Genomic DNA, 18259 nt, shown 5'->3' with positions numbered 1-18259 from the left:
AAAGTATCAATATTGGATAGTAGCTTGGCTTAAAAACTCTTAGACACTGAAGAATAATTGGCTACTGTCTATTCTGCAGGTTCTCCAAAGGAATAAACTCAGATACCTAGATCATTTAACCTGTAACACCACGAACCTGTAACTTAAAAATCAGAATTCAGAAAATATGATGAACTTTTTTTCTGCCATGAAAGTTTTTTTTGGCAGAAGTTTTTCTGTGTAGAAATAATATTAAGTGAATGGATTCTAAGTAAATTATTTTAATAAAATAACGTTTCATTTTTATTCTTTTAGATTTAAGCAGATGGTTTTTCTTTGTATCAAAGCATTTTTTTTGGTTGGTTTTCTATATGTTAGTGTTAGATGCTTCACTGAACTAATCTCATAATATTTGTTCACAGGGAGGAAGTTTTATTTTGTCGTCGTCCGGAAGCCAGCTAATTCGGTTGATACCTGAGAGCTCAGGAAAGATTCATCAGCATATCCTGCCTCAAGGGCAAGGCGTGCTTTCGGGAATTGGTCGAAGGGTTTCGTCCCTTTTTGGAATTTTGTCTCCTAGTAGTGATCTCATAGTAAGTTAATAAACTAACTGTTTTACAAGGTTATTTCTTAATGAAATCAGTAAGTTGAAAGTTTCCTATGAAGTTGTTATTGCTTCCAGATGAACAATAGTGTACATGAAAGAAAACCTCTGATCTTTGCAGTGAGCCATTTGTATGGTACTATGGTGATCAAATGGGTTCATATTAACACCTTCCAGACCCTATAACATTAGAATCTTTAAATCAGGTGCATTATCTCATAAGTACATTTTTTAAATTAAAACTATTATATAGGCCGGGCGTGGTGGCTCACACTTGTAATCCTAGTACTTTGGGAGGCCCACGCGGGCGGATTGCTCAAGGTCAGGAGTTCAAAACCAGCCTGAGCGAGACCCCGTCTCTACCAAAAATAGAAATAAATTAATTGACCAACTAAAAATATATATACAAAAAATTAGCTGGGCATGGTGGTGCATGCCTATAGTCCCAGCTACTCAGGAGGCTGAGGCAGTAGGATCGCTGAGCCCCGGAGATTGAGGTTGCTGTGAGCCAGGCTGACGCCACGGCACTCACTCTAGCCTGGGCAACAAAGTGAGACTCTGTCTCAAAAACAAACAAACAAACAAAAAACTATTATATAAAACTTAAAATGTGTTTTGTAAGGATTAATTTGACTTTTTAAACTTAACCAGAGTGTCTGCACTCCCATGACTCCAGCTATCTATGTGGATGACTTGACTCTAGATCTGTTGGATGGACTTCTGCCCAGTGCTTTGGCATAGTGAAGGGAGTATGATGGGAACTAACATTTATGGATCATCTACTTTGTGCTAGGTGCTCTGTATTTGTTATCTCCATGTTATGTAATCATTATGACAATCTGTAAAGTAGAGAGCTTTCCCTCCAATTTACAGATTAGGAAATGGCCTCAGTGAGGCTAAGGTTATGTGACTGCTGAGTGGCAGAGCTGGAACATCTGAATTTAAAGCACATGCCCTTTTTACTGTGCTGTTTCCTTTTCATTTCAGGTAACTATCATCACCTGTTTCCTTGAATATGTTTTGAAACTAAAATTTTTTTCTCACTCTGTCACCTGAGCTAGAGTGCCATGGCATCAGCCTAGCTCACAGCAACCTCAAACTCCTGTGCTCAAGCCATTCTCTTGCCTCAGCCTCCCAGTAGCTAGGAATACAGGTTCACGCCACCACACCTGGCTCATTTTTCTATTTTTAGATAGATGGGGTCTTGCTCTTGCTCAGGCCGGTCTCAAACTCCTGACTTCAAGCAATCCTCCCGCCTTAGCCTTCTAGAATGCTGTTATTACAGGCGTAAGCTACCACACTCAGCTGAACCTAAAACTTAGCATATCTAAAACAAATTTATCATATTTCTTCTCTGCTAATTGACTACATGCTCAGCCCTGCAAAACTTGTTTCTCTTTTGACCTATTTTTGTTAATGGCACCATCTTTTTTCAGTGACCCAGGTATAAAACCTTGATATTTTTTTGGTGCCTCCTTCTCCTTCTATAGCAAATTAGTTATTTAGTGGGTACTGTAGATTTAACTTCTGTTGGGTCTCGTTTCCACCCATCTTTCTGTTTCTGTTGTTATGCCCTCGTCTACACTCTTGATAAATTTAACCTAAGCTCCTGGTGCCAGTCCAGTTACTTACTGTTGGTCCTTCCTGCCCCATCAGTGGCCGGAGTTATAGTGACAGGAGAAATGGAAACAACTAGGGTTTTAACTCAAAACAATGATGTATACCCAGCTTACAAAACCCACATCTATGCTTTCTAAGCAAGTATATGCTGAAAAGGCGAAATAGCTCACCCACACCCATGTATATCTAACTACATACATCCTGCCAGATGCATTTGAACACAGGTCTGTGTTTAAAAGCCATTGATGATCTCCTTTGCTTACTAGGTTTACAAATCTACATTTAAGATCCCTAATTTTTCTCTTTTTTTTTGAGACAGAGTCTCACTTTGTTGCTCAGGCTAGAGTGAGTGCCGTGGCATCAGCCTAGCTCATAGCAACCTCAAACTCCTGGGCTCAAGCAATCCTCCTGCCTCAGCCTCCCGAGTAGCTGGGACTACAGGCATGTGCCACCATGCCCGGCTAATTTTTTTTTTTATATATATATGTTAGTTGGCCAATTAATTTCTTTCTATTTAGAGTAGAGACAGGGTCTTGCTCTTGCTCAGGCTGGTTTCGAACTCCTGACCTCGAGCAATCCGCCCGCCTCGGCCTCCCAGAGAGCTAGGATTACAGGCGTGAGCCACCACGCCCGGCCTAATTTTTTCTACATATATTAGTTGGCCAATTAATTTCTTTCTGTTTATAGTAGAGTAGGGAACTCGCTCTTGCTCAGGTTGGTTTCGAACTCCTGAACTCAAACGATCTGCCGCATAGGCCTCCCAGAGTGCTAGGATTACAGGCGTGAGCCACTGCGCCCGGCCATAATTTTTCATTAATTTTTAAAGAATCCTATTTTTGCTTCATTTCCACTTATTGTCTACATTTCAGTGTAACAGGGCTACTTCTTGTTCTCTGAAGACCCTATAGCTTTCCTACCTCCCATCTCTGCACTTCCTAGCCCTTCTGCCTTTATACTCCTATCTGTGGAAATCCTACCTTGCTTTCAAGGTTTGCTTCAGGATCACTCCTTCCTTCGAATCCTGCGTGAAGAATTCTGCTAGGATTACTAATCAAATGGTCATAAATATGTAAAACTTGAATTTTAGATAAATTAATATTAGAACTTATAACGTTGGCTTCTTCTCTCCATATAGCTTTCAAGTGTTCTTTGGGATAGAGACAGATCAAGCTTTTACATCCTGACAAATTCAAACATCAGTAAATGGGAATTAGATGATTCTTCAGAAAAACAAGCACATAGTTGGGATATAAATAGAGCCCTGAAGGAAAACATTACTGATGCTATTTGGGTAAGGAACAATAATATTCATCTCTATAATTCATATGTACAGTTGGATGATAATGCTGACTCCTTCAGTTGTTTTATTTGAACACATTTCAGTGTAATAAACAGCATAACGTATAGCCATAAGATAAGCAGAAATGGGGTATTTAATCTGTAGGAATATTAGAACTTATTGATTTGTTAGTAATTCTTTAAATATATACATTATTTGTTCAACAACTGAGCCACTATATGTGAGGCACTTTACTAGGTGCTGGGGATATAAAGGCAAAAAGAAATGATTCCTATACTCAAGGATCTTATGTTACTGATATTTTCATATAGGGATCTGAAAGTAACTATGAAGCTATTAAAGAAGGGATCAACATTCAGTATTTGGACTTGAAGCAAAACTGGTAAGCAATCAGTTTGTCACAAAGAATTCAGATAATGGTTTGGAAAAATAAGTTGATGTTTATTATAAAATGATGACCAGTCTCACTGTTCTTCTAATGCTAATCTTCTCATACTATCTGTTAAACCTTACTGAATGGTCTTTCTCTTCTTTATCTAGTGAGGCTAATTCATTTGGGAAGTGGAGGCAGTTCTCATCCTTTTTTTTTTTTTTTTTTGAGACAGAGTCTCGCTTTGTTGCCCAGGCTAGAGTGAGTGCCATAGCGTCAGCCTAGCTCATAGCAACCTCAAACTCCTGGGCTCAAGCAATCCTCCTGCCTCAGCCTCCCGGGTAGCTGGGACTACAGGCATGCACCACCATGCCCGGCTAATTTTTTCTACATATATTAGTTGGCCAATTAATTTGTTTCTATTTATAGTAGAAACGGGGTCTCGCTCTTGCTCAGGGTGGTTTTGAACTCCTGACCTTGAACAATCCGCCCGCCTCGGCCTCCCAGAGTGAGCCACCGTGCCCGGCCAGTTCTCATCCTTAAATGGCATATTCTTATCTTAGCGTCTGCCTTGTTGGAGGTGCAGCTTTTCTACTGTTAGAGCTGGAGCTTCTCTCCTGCTAGGATATGTATGCTCAAGACCCTGCCTTTACCTGCTGCTGTGGGTGCCCTGAGATCTTTCTCTGTGATCTTTCTCTTGTTGGAGATATCAAGCACACACCTCCCACACTCTATTGCTGCTGAAGGAGCTTTAGTAGTTTCCTGCATTTGTGACTATGCTGAGTAAAGGAAGGATGGGATAAGGTTTTGTCTTGATAGTACAAGTTAGAACTCAATCATAGTTTATACTCAGTGAATTTCTGCTTAGAAACAATGTTCTAAGTGGTCCTTACAATCCCAGGTTAGTCTGATAAAGCTAATTATCCCATGTTAGCATTATTTTTTAACCTTAAATTTATTACCTCGTATATACCCACATAAAAACTTATTTGTTGCCGGGCGCGGTAGCTCACGCCGGTAATCCTAGCACTCTGGGAGGCTGAGGCGGGCAGATTGCTCAAGGTCAGGAGTTCAAAACCACCCTGAGCCAGAGCAAGACCCCGTCTCTACTATAAATAGAAAGAAATTAATTGGCCAACTAATATATATAGAAAAAATTAGCCAGGCATGGTGGCACATGCCTGTAGTCCCAGCTACTTGTGAGGCCAAGGCAGTAGGATCACTTGAGCCCAGGAGTTTGAGGTTGCTGTGAGCTAGGCCGACGCCACGGCACTCACTCTAGCCTGGGCAGCAAAGCGAGACTCTGTCTCAAAAAAAAAAAAAAAAAAACTTGTCAAATTTTTACTCTTATTTACAAAATTCCTGTCATCTTCGCCATGTAAAATAGCTCCATGATTTTTCAGATGTGAAGTTTTTTATAAAGATATCAAATAAAACAGGCACCACTCCTTAAGGAACTCTGTTTGTTAGACATGTCTCCATGTCCAGTAGCATTATCTTTAGAGTAACTTCAGTACAGAGCCTCACTGGTAGGCATGACCAACTGTATCACCTTACTTGGTACAGGGAGAACTCAAGACTGCATTCTCTGAGACCTCACTTAAGCCTTTCTTATGTGTAACATTCTTATGTATTATCTATAGGCTCTTTAGGACACTGCCAATAATACGTCACAGTTTGGGCCAATTTTCTTGAATTTCTTTGACGAGTCCCAAGTGAAAGTGATACTGGTTGGGCAGCTGGGAGAAGGAGAACCATGAAGAAGGAAAATAAGAGTCATGTTAGGGTTGCTTGATTTTAAGTGTCCTAACATTGGTTTCAATTGCTTGGCTTCTTATTCGTAGTTGTCAGTAGAGGGTGCTTGCCACCCTGTTAATATTTCTGAGACTTGAATGGAAGTTGCTAATAATGCTACTAGATGTTTTTTTTTTTTTGGAGACAGAGTCTCACTCTTGTTGCCCTGGCTAGAGTGCTGTGGCGTCAGCCTAGCTCACAGCAACCTCAAACTCCTAGGCTCAAGCAATCCTCCTGCTTCAGTCTCACGAGTAGCTGGGACTACAGGCATGTGCCACCATGCCCAGCTAATTTTTTCTATATATTTTTAGTTGGCCAATTAATTTCTTTCTATTTTTAGTAGAGACAGGGTCTCGCTCTTGCACAGGCTGATTTCGAACTCCTGACCTTGAGCAATCCGACTGCCTCGGCCTCCTAAAGTGCTAGGATTACAGGCGTGAGCCACCGTGCCTGGCTACTACTAGATGTTTTGAAAGAGTTGAGATTAGAGACCATTTATTTTGTATTGGGGGTGACAACTTAGACTAAGAGGAATAAGCTTAAGATGCAGAAAGGTTTGTTTTCATATATAGAGCAGCTTGGAATTTCTATAACTCATAGTTAAAAGTTTTAAAAAATGATTTCCACCTGGACAAAGGTAAGCTAAAGACAAATAACTGATTGGATCAGGGGTTGGCAAATGTTTGCTGTGAAGGGCCAAAATTGCTTGAGTCCACCCATGGTAGCAGGAAGCATTCTTAGAAAATATATAAATGAATGGGTACGGCTGCCTTCCAACAAAACTTAGAAAAACTAGCCTGGGCTTGAATTGGCCTGAGGTCTGTACTTTGCCAATCCCTGAATTAGATGATTTGTAGATTTTCTTTTTTTAAGTTAGGTTTATTGAGCTATAAATTACATGCAGTAAAATTCACCCTTTCTAGTGTGTAATTCTAAGAGTTTCGACAAGTGTTTACAGTCCAATCATTTAATCACAACCACAGTCAAGATACAGAACAGGTCTATCGCCTCCCAAATGTTCTTGTGCTCCTTTGTAATCAGCCCCTCCCTCCACCCCCAACCCCTGGAAACCATTGATTTAGTTTTTGTCCCTTGCAGTTTTTTTATTTTTTTATTTTCTTTTTTCATTTACCTATCAAGTTGGGATGTCCCTTATAGTTTTGCCATTTTCAGAATGCCATAGGAATGGAATTGGACAATATAAAGCCTTTTGAGTCTGGCTTCTATCACTTTGCAGAATGCATTTGAAATTCATTCAGTAATTTCTTCCTTTTTACTACTGAGTAGTATTCCACTGTATGGATGTACCAGTGTTTGTTTATTCAACAGTTGAAGGATATTATTGAGTTGTTTCCAGTTTTAGGCAATTATGAGTAAAGCCCCTATAATCATTTATACACAGGTTTTTGTGTGAATATTTTTTTTCTCTTACATATATATCTAGGAGAGGGATTGCTAAATTATATTAAGTATATGTTTAACTTTAAAGGAAATTGTCAGGTTGTTTTCTAAAGAGGCTGTATATCTTTTTTTTCATTGATTAGTGATGGGCTCCTGATTTTGGCAGCAGCATGGCACCCAGCAGACAATCCATGTCTCATCTATTACTCTCTGATAACAGTAGAAGATAATGGCTATCAAATGTCAGAGACAGTCACTGTAGAAGTCACTCAATATAATCCACCTTTTCAGGTAAGATTTATATCTGTAAATTAAATCACAAAGTGGCATTGATACATTGAGTTTTTTCCTAACCATTGCAAAGTCAAATTTGTTGAAAGATTCATCTGTAGGGCTTCACAATATTTTCAAATAGCTTGTTTTTAAGCATTGTTGCATTTTCTTTCCTATCACATTTGTTCCTTTGCTCAGCTTTAGTGAAAGAAAAATGAGTGGAAGCAACCAGCAGCAAGTGGTTTGTTTCTTCTTCTGTGAAGGGGTTATTATTTCTATGTTATTAAGTAAAAAGAAAGTATTGATAATGAACCGCAGGGTGAAAGTAAGGAGAAAACCTGGTAGGAATTGGGGTTTGGTTTTGAGCCCTGTGTATTATAGAAAAATAACTTTTTTGCCCAAAGTAGGATTATATTTATAGGCAATAGTTTTATATATTCATCAAAGTTCTTGTAAATAATTAAAAGGTACGCTATCTAATTTTAAGCTTATTAATGACAAACATTAACTGTGATATTCTTGAGGAAAAGCCTTAACGCTGTAAATTCATTTCATTTAACTTTATGTAGTATCTAATTCTGTTAAATCCTTATTATGACTTGTTTAACCAAATCCTGTAAGAAAATCTTTTAATTTGTTCTTTTATTTCAAACAGACAAACTTTATCCTGTGTTTTGATTGTGCAAGAAAGACATGCTCAGTGTTAAAATTTCAGACCAATGCAGAATGACAAAAAGAAAACAATTTGAAAATTAAAAAACAATTCTAGGATCTCTTAAGGTTTTGTTTGTAAAATTACCTCTTTAATAACATTTATCTTTTTTAGCATTTGCTAATTTTATCATTTAGGTCTTATTTCTATTTCTGCCTCTAATTTTATATATGAATAAATCAACTAAGTTTTCTTGTGATTGATATTGACAGTCAAGTAACCAAAATGTTTATCGGGTCATTTATAAAAAATTGCCAATTCTTAAATAATGTAATGAATTTTGCTTTTACTTTCTCTCTCAACTTTGTTGTAGGAGTCTAGTTATAGTCTTATCACCATGGAAATGTTTTGAAAATTTGTTCATTATTTGCATCTCAACAAATGATTTGTCTAATTGATGTTTATAAACTTACTCCATCATATTTTATTAATCATTTCATGGGCAGTGTTTAGGTTTTCACAAGGAGAATTAGTGAATTATTAATATCATTTTATCATTTTTATGTTCTAATATATAAAAACAAATTATAAAATTCTACAAATAATTTTGTGTCAATTCTCATTAAATGTTATCTTAAATTTAACTTTCAGTGTGAAGATCTGATTATGTGTCGGTTGATGGTCCCAAACTTTTCAAACCAGACTGCTTATCTGTATAATGAAAGTGCTGTCTATGTGTGCTCCACAGGAACTGGGAAATTTTCTCTTCCCCAGGAGAAAATTATCTTCAATATACAAGGTATAGTACCAATTTTAGAAAGCATGACTAGTGAGCTCATTAGTTATTCTGAGTGGTTTTTGTTCTTTTTGTCTTTCATGAGTGTTGCTTCAAGCATGCTGCCTCTGAGGGTTACTAAGACATTTAATACCACACCTACAGCCCTGAAGCCACAACCCTACTGAAAAACCAAACAGGTGGCAGAATTCCCAAAATATTATATTTATGGGCAAAAAAAAAAAAATAGTAACATTTGTCCCAGGAGATGAGGCCAAGAAGGAAAGAACTGGCACTAAGAGAAGTAATTGCTTATTCCTAGTTAGTAAGAGTGACTTACTCTAGGTTGATGCTCTTTAGTTTGTCCAGACCCTTGAGTGAGAAGGGTCCCAAGTGCTGGACTTGTTCAGGAGGGGCTGGTCAGGACTGAAAAGAAGCCAAGTAGATATTTATCTTAAGTGGTTGGGCAGAGGACAGAATTTAGGTGAGGCAACAAGGTAGAGCCCAGGTTTTCTATTCCCAGCACAAGAATCTTGGCAGTGGGTGAATAAGATGTCATTAAGGCACTGAGCAAGCTTAGAATTTTTTTTATCCCCATTGACTGACCTGGTAAGTAAAGTCAGAATTGGGCAAAAGGCCTCTACAGCATTGAGAAAGCTCTTATTCTGAGTTTTGCAGAATGAATAATTTTCTTTTTTGGCTTGCTAGACACCAGTCTCTTGTAAGGGTAGTTTTAATTGTCCTTAAAGCTGAAAGACACAGAATTTGCTTTTTTTTTTTTTTTTGAGACAGTCTCTCTTTGTTGCCCAGGCTAGAGTGAGTGCCGTGGCATCAGCCTAGCTCACAGCAACCTCAAACTCCTGGACTCAAGCAATCCTGCTGCCTCAGCCTCCCGAGTAGCTGGGACTACAGGCATGTGCCACATGTCTGGCTAATTTTTTCTATATATATTAGTTGGCCAATTAATTTCTTTTTATTTATAGTAGAGACGGGGTCTCCCTCTTGTTCACGCTGGTTTTGAACTCCTGACCTCGAGCAATCCGCCCGCCTTGGCCTCCCACAGTGCTAGGATTACAGGCGTGAGCCACCATGCCTGGCCAGAACTTGCTTCTTGACATTTGATTCTGGGATTAAAAAGCTGAGTTTGAAGTAGGAATAATGTAAAGGAAAAAATATATATATTCTTAATATATCATAAAGATTTTCTGCTTAGCGTTATAGGTTTTAGAAGGCTTTTTTTTTTTGGTTATGAGTATTTGACTATGTATTTTTTCTTTCTTTTAGGAGATAGTATTTTAGGTGCTGGTTCCTGTGGTGGTGTTCCAATCATTTTTTCTAGAAACAGTGGACTAGTGTCTATTACTTCGAGGGAAAATGCTTCCATATTAGCAGAAGACCTGGAAGATTCCTTGGCATCTTCAGTTGCTGGACCAAACAACGAGGTGATGTGATTCCATGCAATTTTTAAATGTTTATATTTATCAGAGTTATTTCACATAATTTTTTTAAAAAGTTGGACAGTTTTAAAAGACATGAAAATATTAGTTCTCTTTATCTCCTATGTCCTCTTTCTCAGAAACAGATACTTTTAAGCCTTTAGCTATTTTGGTGTTTTTGTCCATATTACTAAGTAATGTGCATATATTACAGTTTCCTGATTCATCAGTTTTAGATATCAATTGATTTCCTACTATAGAAGATGAGATTTGGGGTTAACTTATACTTCTTTCTCTGCCTTTGTCATTCCAACATAAATTTTTTTCATTATAATGACAATATGAGTATTATTTATAGTTCGCTGACCCAAGTAATATATTGATTATATTTCCTTTATTATACAACTTTGTGTGACTCTTGGAATGTATAATGACCTCATTTGATATTTGCTTGCTTTCCTTTAATCTCTGACTTAATCTTCCTACACCCTCTAACAGTTCTATAAAATGCCTGTCAGTATAGTTTTTCCCATAGTCAAATCTCAAGAAACTTTACATCTGCACAGCTGTCATCCTGGAACTTCTCATTTCCATTGTCACCAAATCCTCCTCAGGACCTAACCCCTGTACCACACGTAGATCTGCCTCGTCTCTTCTCAGCTCTGCCATTTGGTGTTCCTTCTTGTGGTTTCTATCTTCCTCTGTTGTGGTTGGAATCACAGATGCTTCTGTGGAGCTTGTGTTTCTGTGTCTTCATGTTATTCTGGGATTCATGAGAGGAAGACTGGGGCAAAACCCATCAGTTTTCTTTATGTCATCTTGAAACTAAAATGCCCCACCCATAAAATTTTTATCATTCTTTTACAGGAGACTAATACTGTTTGGAGTAATTTCCATTTGAATAATATATAAAATATGTAGACTACATCTATAACTCAAAATTAAAGAAATTTGGTATAGTTTCAACAGAAAATAACCTTTTTTTGTTTTGAGTCTTTTGTAATCATGGTTATTGTAATACTGTTAAACGTTCTGAAATTATTTTATGCTATTCCATTTCTTTAACATTTTTCTATATCCTTGTTTAAATTTATAATCAATCATTATGCTTAGGTAGTCTACATTGTGATGAGTTGTATAAGAGCAAACCTATAAAAAGCTTCTATTGGCTATGATGAAATCTCCAAATAAATTTAATCACACCATAATCTCTGAATTATCCTGTACCTTTTTTAAAGGACTTTGATCATTTGGTACTGTTTGTAGTGTTTCAGTAAGTATGTAAACAATTGGTATAGGCAGTTTGGTAAACAGCTTGTGTATATGTGTTGTTGCTGTCATAGGGTGAGTCCAGGTTTTAGTCCAGTAATTAAGAATGTTCATATACCTTCACCTCTTAACTGTGGTTTGTTGTTCTACAGAGTATGGTTTTTGAGACCACTACAAAGAATGAAACTATAGCACAGGAAGATAAAACCAAGTTGCTAAAAGCTGCTTTTCTGCAATACTGCAGGTATAATGAGTTTTTAAAATTATAGCTTACTTTACTGACATACACTACTTATTTGTTGACTGGTGGGAACAAGTTGGAGAAATGTTGCCATCAAGAGGAGAATGTGTTTCTGAGCTTCAGCACTTAAGCTCTTCTTCTGAACTTGGTAACCATGGCAGGGTTCCAGCTAGCTGGGCTAGGAATGTATGCTCTCACATACCTTCTCAACTTTATGAAAAACAATGTACCATTAAAAACAGTGTTCCTGAAGACGTACTGCAAGGGTCTTTTAGTGTAATGTTAAGGCACAAATTAGTTGCAGACAAAGTTTCATTAATACAAAAGAATTAGACTTGGCCTATTAGTTGGGTTTTGCAGTATACAAAATCCCCACAGAACTTAGTGTCTTATTTAATGTGGCTCATGATTCTGCATTTTGGCTATGTGGAGTTGGGCTCGGGGGGCAGTTTTACTGGTGCCAGCTAGGCTCACTCACTGGTCAGCTACAGGCTGGCTGCCCTTGACTGGACTCACATTTCTGGGCCTTGGCTGACCAGCGCTCTCTCTGCTTCATGTGGCCTCTCTTCATCGAGTAGGTTGCCCCAGGCTTGTTCACATATTGTAGGGTTCTAGAGTGGCAAGAGAGCCGCATCAGTGCACCAGTACTCTTCAGATCTGTGCTCGTGTCCTTTTGGCCAGAACAAGTCACTGGTGCAAACCATAGTGGGAGGGTGTTTAAGCAGATGTGTGTGGGGGCCAAGAATGATTGCACCTTGTCATGCTTGCTGATCTAATGCTCTTCGGGGTTTAAGGCTAATGCAGATTTCGGTTTATCCTAGACATGTTTTCTGCAATTCCATGTATTCTGGCACCTTCCTTAAAAGGTGTGGTAAATTCATATATGCATAAACAGGAAAATTGTGACCCAGTCCTTGTACTGCCCCTAGTTGGTTGTGGGAAAGTTTGGACAGATTGTTTAATGTTTCTGATGTGTTCTGTTTCTTCCTTTTTGAAGTCTTGAGTGGGATAGAAGTTGGAATGGATGAAGGATCATTAGTTTATCTGTCCGATCTTTGTCTTGAAGAAATATGCTGAGTTTCTCCTAGTCCTCAGCGCACGATTCTATAATCCCACTCGTAGTGGTATCTGATGCATAGTGGCTCACTGGCAGAGATGACAGATGCCAAAGTCCTTTTAGTTTTAAAAGTCTGTGCCTCTTTTTTTTTTTTGAGACAGAGTCTCACTTTGTTGCCCAGGCTAGAGTGAGTGCCGTGGCATCAGCCTAGCTCACAGCAACCTCAAATTCCTGGGCTCAAACAATCCTACTGCCTCAGCCTCCCAAGTAGCTGGGACTACAGGCATGCGCCACCATGCCCAGCTAATTTTTTCTATGTATATTAGTTTGCCAATTAATTTCTTTCTATTTATAGTAGAGATGGGGTCTCGCTCTTACTCAGGCTGGTTTCAAACTCCTGACCTCTAGCTACCTGCCTGCCTCAGCCTCCCAGAGTGCTAGGATTACAGGCGTGAGCCACCGCCCCAGCTAGTCTGTGCCTCTTTATGGTCTACTGAGCTTAGTTTCTTGTCCAGAAGGGGGCACCATTGGGCAAGTTTTTGTTTTTGTTTGAAATCATATCCTTTAAATCTTCGTTTACAAGGTTCAATCTTACTAGAAAGATTTGGGTTAAAAAAATGTGATTTTATCTTGCGCAAGTTTATCCTCTAATTACAATTCTGTCAGATGTGGCATCTCAGAATGTAAATGCTAATTCAGTAAGTCACCACAGTCATTGTATTAGTCTCCTGTGGCTGCCATAACAAATTACCACAAACTGGGTAATTTGTCTTAAATTACCCAATTTAATCCAGAGTAATTAAATTAATCTGATTTAAAACAACAGAAATTCATTCTCACAGTTCTGCAGGCAAGAAGTCTGAAATCAAGGTGTCTGCAGGGTCACACTCCTGCTGAAGGCTCTGGAGAAGAATCCTTCCCTGCCCCTCTCCTAGTTTCTGGTAGTTGTGTCAGTCCTTGGCTTGCAGAGGCATCAGTCCAGTTTCTGCCTCCATCGTCACGTGGCCTTGTCTCCACACAGCTGTCTTCACATGGCTTTCTTATAAGGACACCAGGCATTGGATTTAGGGCCCACTCTAATCCTTATCTTAATTTAACTGATTTTATCTGCAAAAAATCTTATTTCTAAATAAGGTTAAATTCTGAGGCATTGGTTGGACATGAATTTGTGTGGGGGGGACACTAGTCAACCCAGTGTAGTCATTTTTAAATGTTTTATAAGGGAAGACTATTAGGTACAAGAAGGGACCCCTGACCTAAGTCCTGCACGAGTGGTAACCTCAGGAACAGCGTCACTGGCCCCCTAGCACAGCTGTACTAGACTCATCGGGCCCAGCATGGGTGAGCTACTGTGTGTGTAATGAGCCATCACTTAACCAGCGATCATTACGAGCAGAATTGTGGTACCTTCAAAGCAGGATTTCTCAACCCTGTCAACGTTGACATTTGAGGCCAGATAATTTTTTGTCGTGGAGGCTGTCCTGTTAGTTATGGGCTGTTTAGGAGCATTGCTGGCCTCTTCCTACTGGATGTTAGTAGCGCCCTTTCCCCCCCATGTGACCACCAAAGTTATCTTCAGACATTGCCAAATGCCCCTTCTGGTCAAAACTGGTAGATAGCATCAAGTGTTATCTGTTTATTTTTTTGCCAAGGTAATATTACTATTTTCGTGGCATACTTTCTTTGAAATTAATTTTTATATTTTTCCTGTACGTACCTACCTATGATAAAGTTTATAAATTAAGCACGAAAAAAGAAACAAAAAAAAATTTTAAAAATTAGGCACAGTAAGAGATTAACAACGATAACTAATAATAAAATAGAACAATAACAATATACAGTTGACCCTTGAAGAACATGAGTTTGAACCCGTGTGGGTTCATTTATGCATAGATTTTTTTTTTCAACCAGTTGTAGATTAAAAATACATTATTCGGCCGGGCACGGTGGCTCACGCCTATAATCCTAGCACCGAGGCGGGTGGATTGCTCGAAGTCAGGAGTTCAAACCAGCCTGAGCAAGAGCCAGACCCCGTCTTTACTATAAATAGAAAGAAATTAATTGGCCAACTAATATATATATAGAAAAAATTAGCCGGGCATGGTGGCACATGCCTGTAGTCCCAGCTACTCAGGAGGCTGAGGCAGGAGGATTGCCTGAGCCCAGGAGTTTGAGGTTGCTGTGAGCTAGGCTGACGCTACGGCATTCACTCTAGCCTGGGCAACAAAGGAGACTCTGTCTCAAAAAAAATAAATAAATAAAATAAAATAAATTTTATATATATATACATATATGTGTGTATATATATATGTATATATATACATATACACACACACACACACACATACACACATTATTCATGGGATGCAAAACTTACTTATATGGAAGTGATCCTCTCACCTCAGCCTCTGCGGTAGCTGGGACTACAGGCATGTGCACCCAGGTTGATCTCGAACTCCCAGGCTCAAGGGATTCTCTTGCCTCAGCCTCCCAAAGTGCCAGGATTACAGGCATGAGCCACCGCCCAGCCTTGCCTATGCTTTAACTGGTTGCCCTGGAATTCCACAGTGTGTGATCTCATACTCTCCCTTGGCTTCAGTTCTGTCCTGAGATACAGGCTTGCTTGCTGACAGGCATGGATGTATGTTCTGTGTGCAACTGTGTACCCCTCCACAAATTCTCCCCAGCCTTGCTTGACCTCTTTTCCTGTTAGGAAGTTTTCCCTGCCCCTCTGGTCAGTGTAGTGTCCTTTCTTGTACTCTATAGCCCTCTGATCTTTCCTTGTCCTACTGTTTATCACACATATGTGTCATTGCTTGCTTAATTATCTGATTCCTTGTGACACTATATACTTTGTGATGTCCAGGACTGTTTTTAATGTCTTTCTGTTATTCTGTGTCCAGTGCCTGGCATGTTGTATGTATATGTTGAATTAACAAATACATAATAATTTTCTCCCTTTCAATTAAATAAATTTTGTTAAAAGTAACTTTATGCTAAAACCTATAAATGGGACAGACTTTAACTACACAGTTAATTTTTTTTGATGAGTTTCGAAAATGTTTTGCCTCCCGTAATACTTGTGTTTTCAAATTTTGTTTCAGAAAAGATTTAGGTCATGCTCAAATGATGGTTGACGAGCTGTTTGCCTCTCACTCTGATCTGGATTCTGATTCTGAACTGGACAGGGCTGTTACCCAAATCAGTGTAGACTTGGTGGATGACTACCCAGCTTCTGATCCACGGTGGGCTGAATCTGTCCCTGAGGGTAAAAACACTTTGATTTGAATATTATGCAGTGATCTGTTTTGAGAATAATATTATGGTTCTTTATTTAAAGCATCTCTCAAAGCATATTCCTTTTGTTTATCAATATTCATTGTGTTTTAAAAGATTGTAACCATCCTTTTTTTTTTTTTTTTTTTTTTTTTTGAGACAGAGTCTCACTTTGTTGCCCAGGCTAGAGTGATTACTGTGGTGTCAGCCTAGCTCACAGCAACCTCAAACTCCTGGGCTCAAGCAATCCTTCTGCCTCAGCCTCCCGAGTAGCTGGGACTACAGGCATGCACCACCATGCCTGGCTAATTTTTTTTTCTATATATATTAGTTGGCCAGTTAATTTCTTTCTATTTATAGTAGAGATGGGGGTCTGGCTCTTGCTCAGGCTGGTTTCGAACTCCTGACCTCGAGCAATCTGCCCGCCTCAGCCTCCCAGAGTGCTAGGATTATAGGCGTGAGCCCCCGCGCCTGGCCTGTAACCTACCTTATAGTAGATTTTTGAAAGGAGCTCAGAACAGATGTAGATAATAGAATAGAAACTCAAGGAATATTGGAGCCAATCCTAATTGTTCTATCTATGGCAGATTAATTATCCCTGCTTAGCTTTCCCAGCTTTTTATTTCTGAAAGGAAACTGGTGGCATTTGGCACTTACTTGCCCCCAAATTAAATAACATTGGCATAATCAGTGCATTTGGCTAATAGAAATTATCCATTTCCCTAAGAGCAGCAATGAGCAGTAGATGTAGGCACGTCCTCCTGCCTGCCCCAAGTAGCTGCCCTCTGACACTTACACTTTAGCATCAAGGGCACCCTTGGGGTTCCCAAGTGCCAGGGAACTGTCTCAAACATATATTTCTCTCCCTAATTATCCTACTTCCTCGAAAGTCTGCTAAGCTGCATTAGAGATTTAGGAAGAAGACATCAGTGCTTACCTCCTTTCTTTTGACTGTTTCTTTGGCACTGTCAAGCTTGAAATGATACAAATGATGAAACTAATAATACATATTTTGAATAAATAAAAATAGGAATTGTATCAAACTCCCCAAATTTTCTTTTAAATTTTTTAAACTTCTGGGCAATGTTATAAATAATTTTATTGAAAGGTTATACTTTTCCTTTTATATGGATCTTCTTTTTATTTCAATATTAGTAACTGTTGTAGAATCAATGTTTTATATGTTTAAGTTTTGTTCTTTGTTTTCACAGAAGCTCCTGGGTTCAGCAATACATCACTGATTATTCTTCACCAGCTAGAAGACAAGATGAAAGCCCATTGTTTCCTTATGGACTTTATTCATCAAGTAAGAGTCCAGGTTGCTGAGCAGGGATGGCTGGGACATGTCTGCTCTGCCTCTTGTCAACTCTCTCCAGCACAGTGGGAAATCCTTGTTTATTCTGAGGTGTTTCATTGGGTGGGATATAACTAATGTTTTCCATTTTCTGTGCTGATTTAAAAGTAAATAATTTCAGAGCTATGTGAAGGCCTATTACTCCAGTTATAAAAAGCAGAATTTCATTCAGATTTCCTGCGTGTACTTATGTAAAAACTTAAGCTTTCATGAGTTGATTTTGTACTATTCCAAAGACATTGAAGAATATTAAGATGATGACAGATTTTAAATTTTGAAGCACCATTAGAATCAAATCTTAAAGTATTATTTTCCGTTTTTGTAGACAGGTATCCTCTTATATATTGAGCCTAATGTTTTTGGTGCTGGGTAGAATTGTTACATAAATTCGCCCTTACTTTTGTCAACAAATAGTGGCTCCCAGGCGTATACATATCCAAATCAATGAAATTTTTGATTAATTCCTGGTTTTGATTAATTTTTTTCAAAAGCATTAATGCCTCCATGTTAAGGACACTAGTCAGCACTGTCCAATAGAACTTTCTGTGATGATGAGAATGTTCTGTATCTGTGTTTTCCATATGATTGCCACCAGCCACATGCGGCCACTGAACAGTTGAAATGTGATGAGTGCAACCAAAGAACTAAATTGTTTTAAAATTTAATTTTAATTAACCACTATGGATAGTGGCTATCTTATTGGACAGTGCAGCTCCAGATGATGCCAGAAGTGACTTGATTATTCCTAATCCCATTTCTGCTTCAGTTTTAATGCATATTTTGGTTTTATTCTACTCTTTTTTTGTCGTGGCAAGAAAACTTCATTGAGTCCTTTTTTTAGTATTTTAAGTAGTGAGC

The 18259-nt window shown here is 38.6% G+C and overlaps 1 protein-coding gene across 1 annotated transcript in view; it reads left to right on the top strand.

The window, feature by feature from the left end:
- NUP133 (nucleoporin 133) overlaps window positions 1-18259 on the top strand; it is a 60908-nt gene that overhangs the window by 9701 nt on the left and 32948 nt on the right. The window contains exons 6-14 of the mRNA XM_020281445.2: window positions 402-572; window positions 3339-3494; window positions 3815-3885; window positions 7212-7359; window positions 8645-8792; window positions 10053-10210; window positions 11626-11717; window positions 15876-16039; window positions 17259-17353. Coding sequence (XP_020137034.1) covers window positions 402-572; window positions 3339-3494; window positions 3815-3885; window positions 7212-7359; window positions 8645-8792; window positions 10053-10210; window positions 11626-11717; window positions 15876-16039; window positions 17259-17353 — 1203 coding nt within the window. The remainder of the gene's footprint in view (window positions 1-401; window positions 573-3338; window positions 3495-3814; window positions 3886-7211; window positions 7360-8644; window positions 8793-10052; window positions 10211-11625; window positions 11718-15875; window positions 16040-17258; window positions 17354-18259) is intronic.

Source organism: Microcebus murinus, chromosome 19 (genome assembly GCF_040939455.1).
Source record: "Microcebus murinus isolate Inina chromosome 19, M.murinus_Inina_mat1.0, whole genome shotgun sequence".
NCBI classification, from domain to species: Eukaryota; Metazoa; Chordata; class Mammalia; order Primates; family Cheirogaleidae; genus Microcebus; species Microcebus murinus.
Note: the sequence above shows the minus strand (reverse complement) of the source record. Positions and strands in the feature narration are given on the sequence as shown.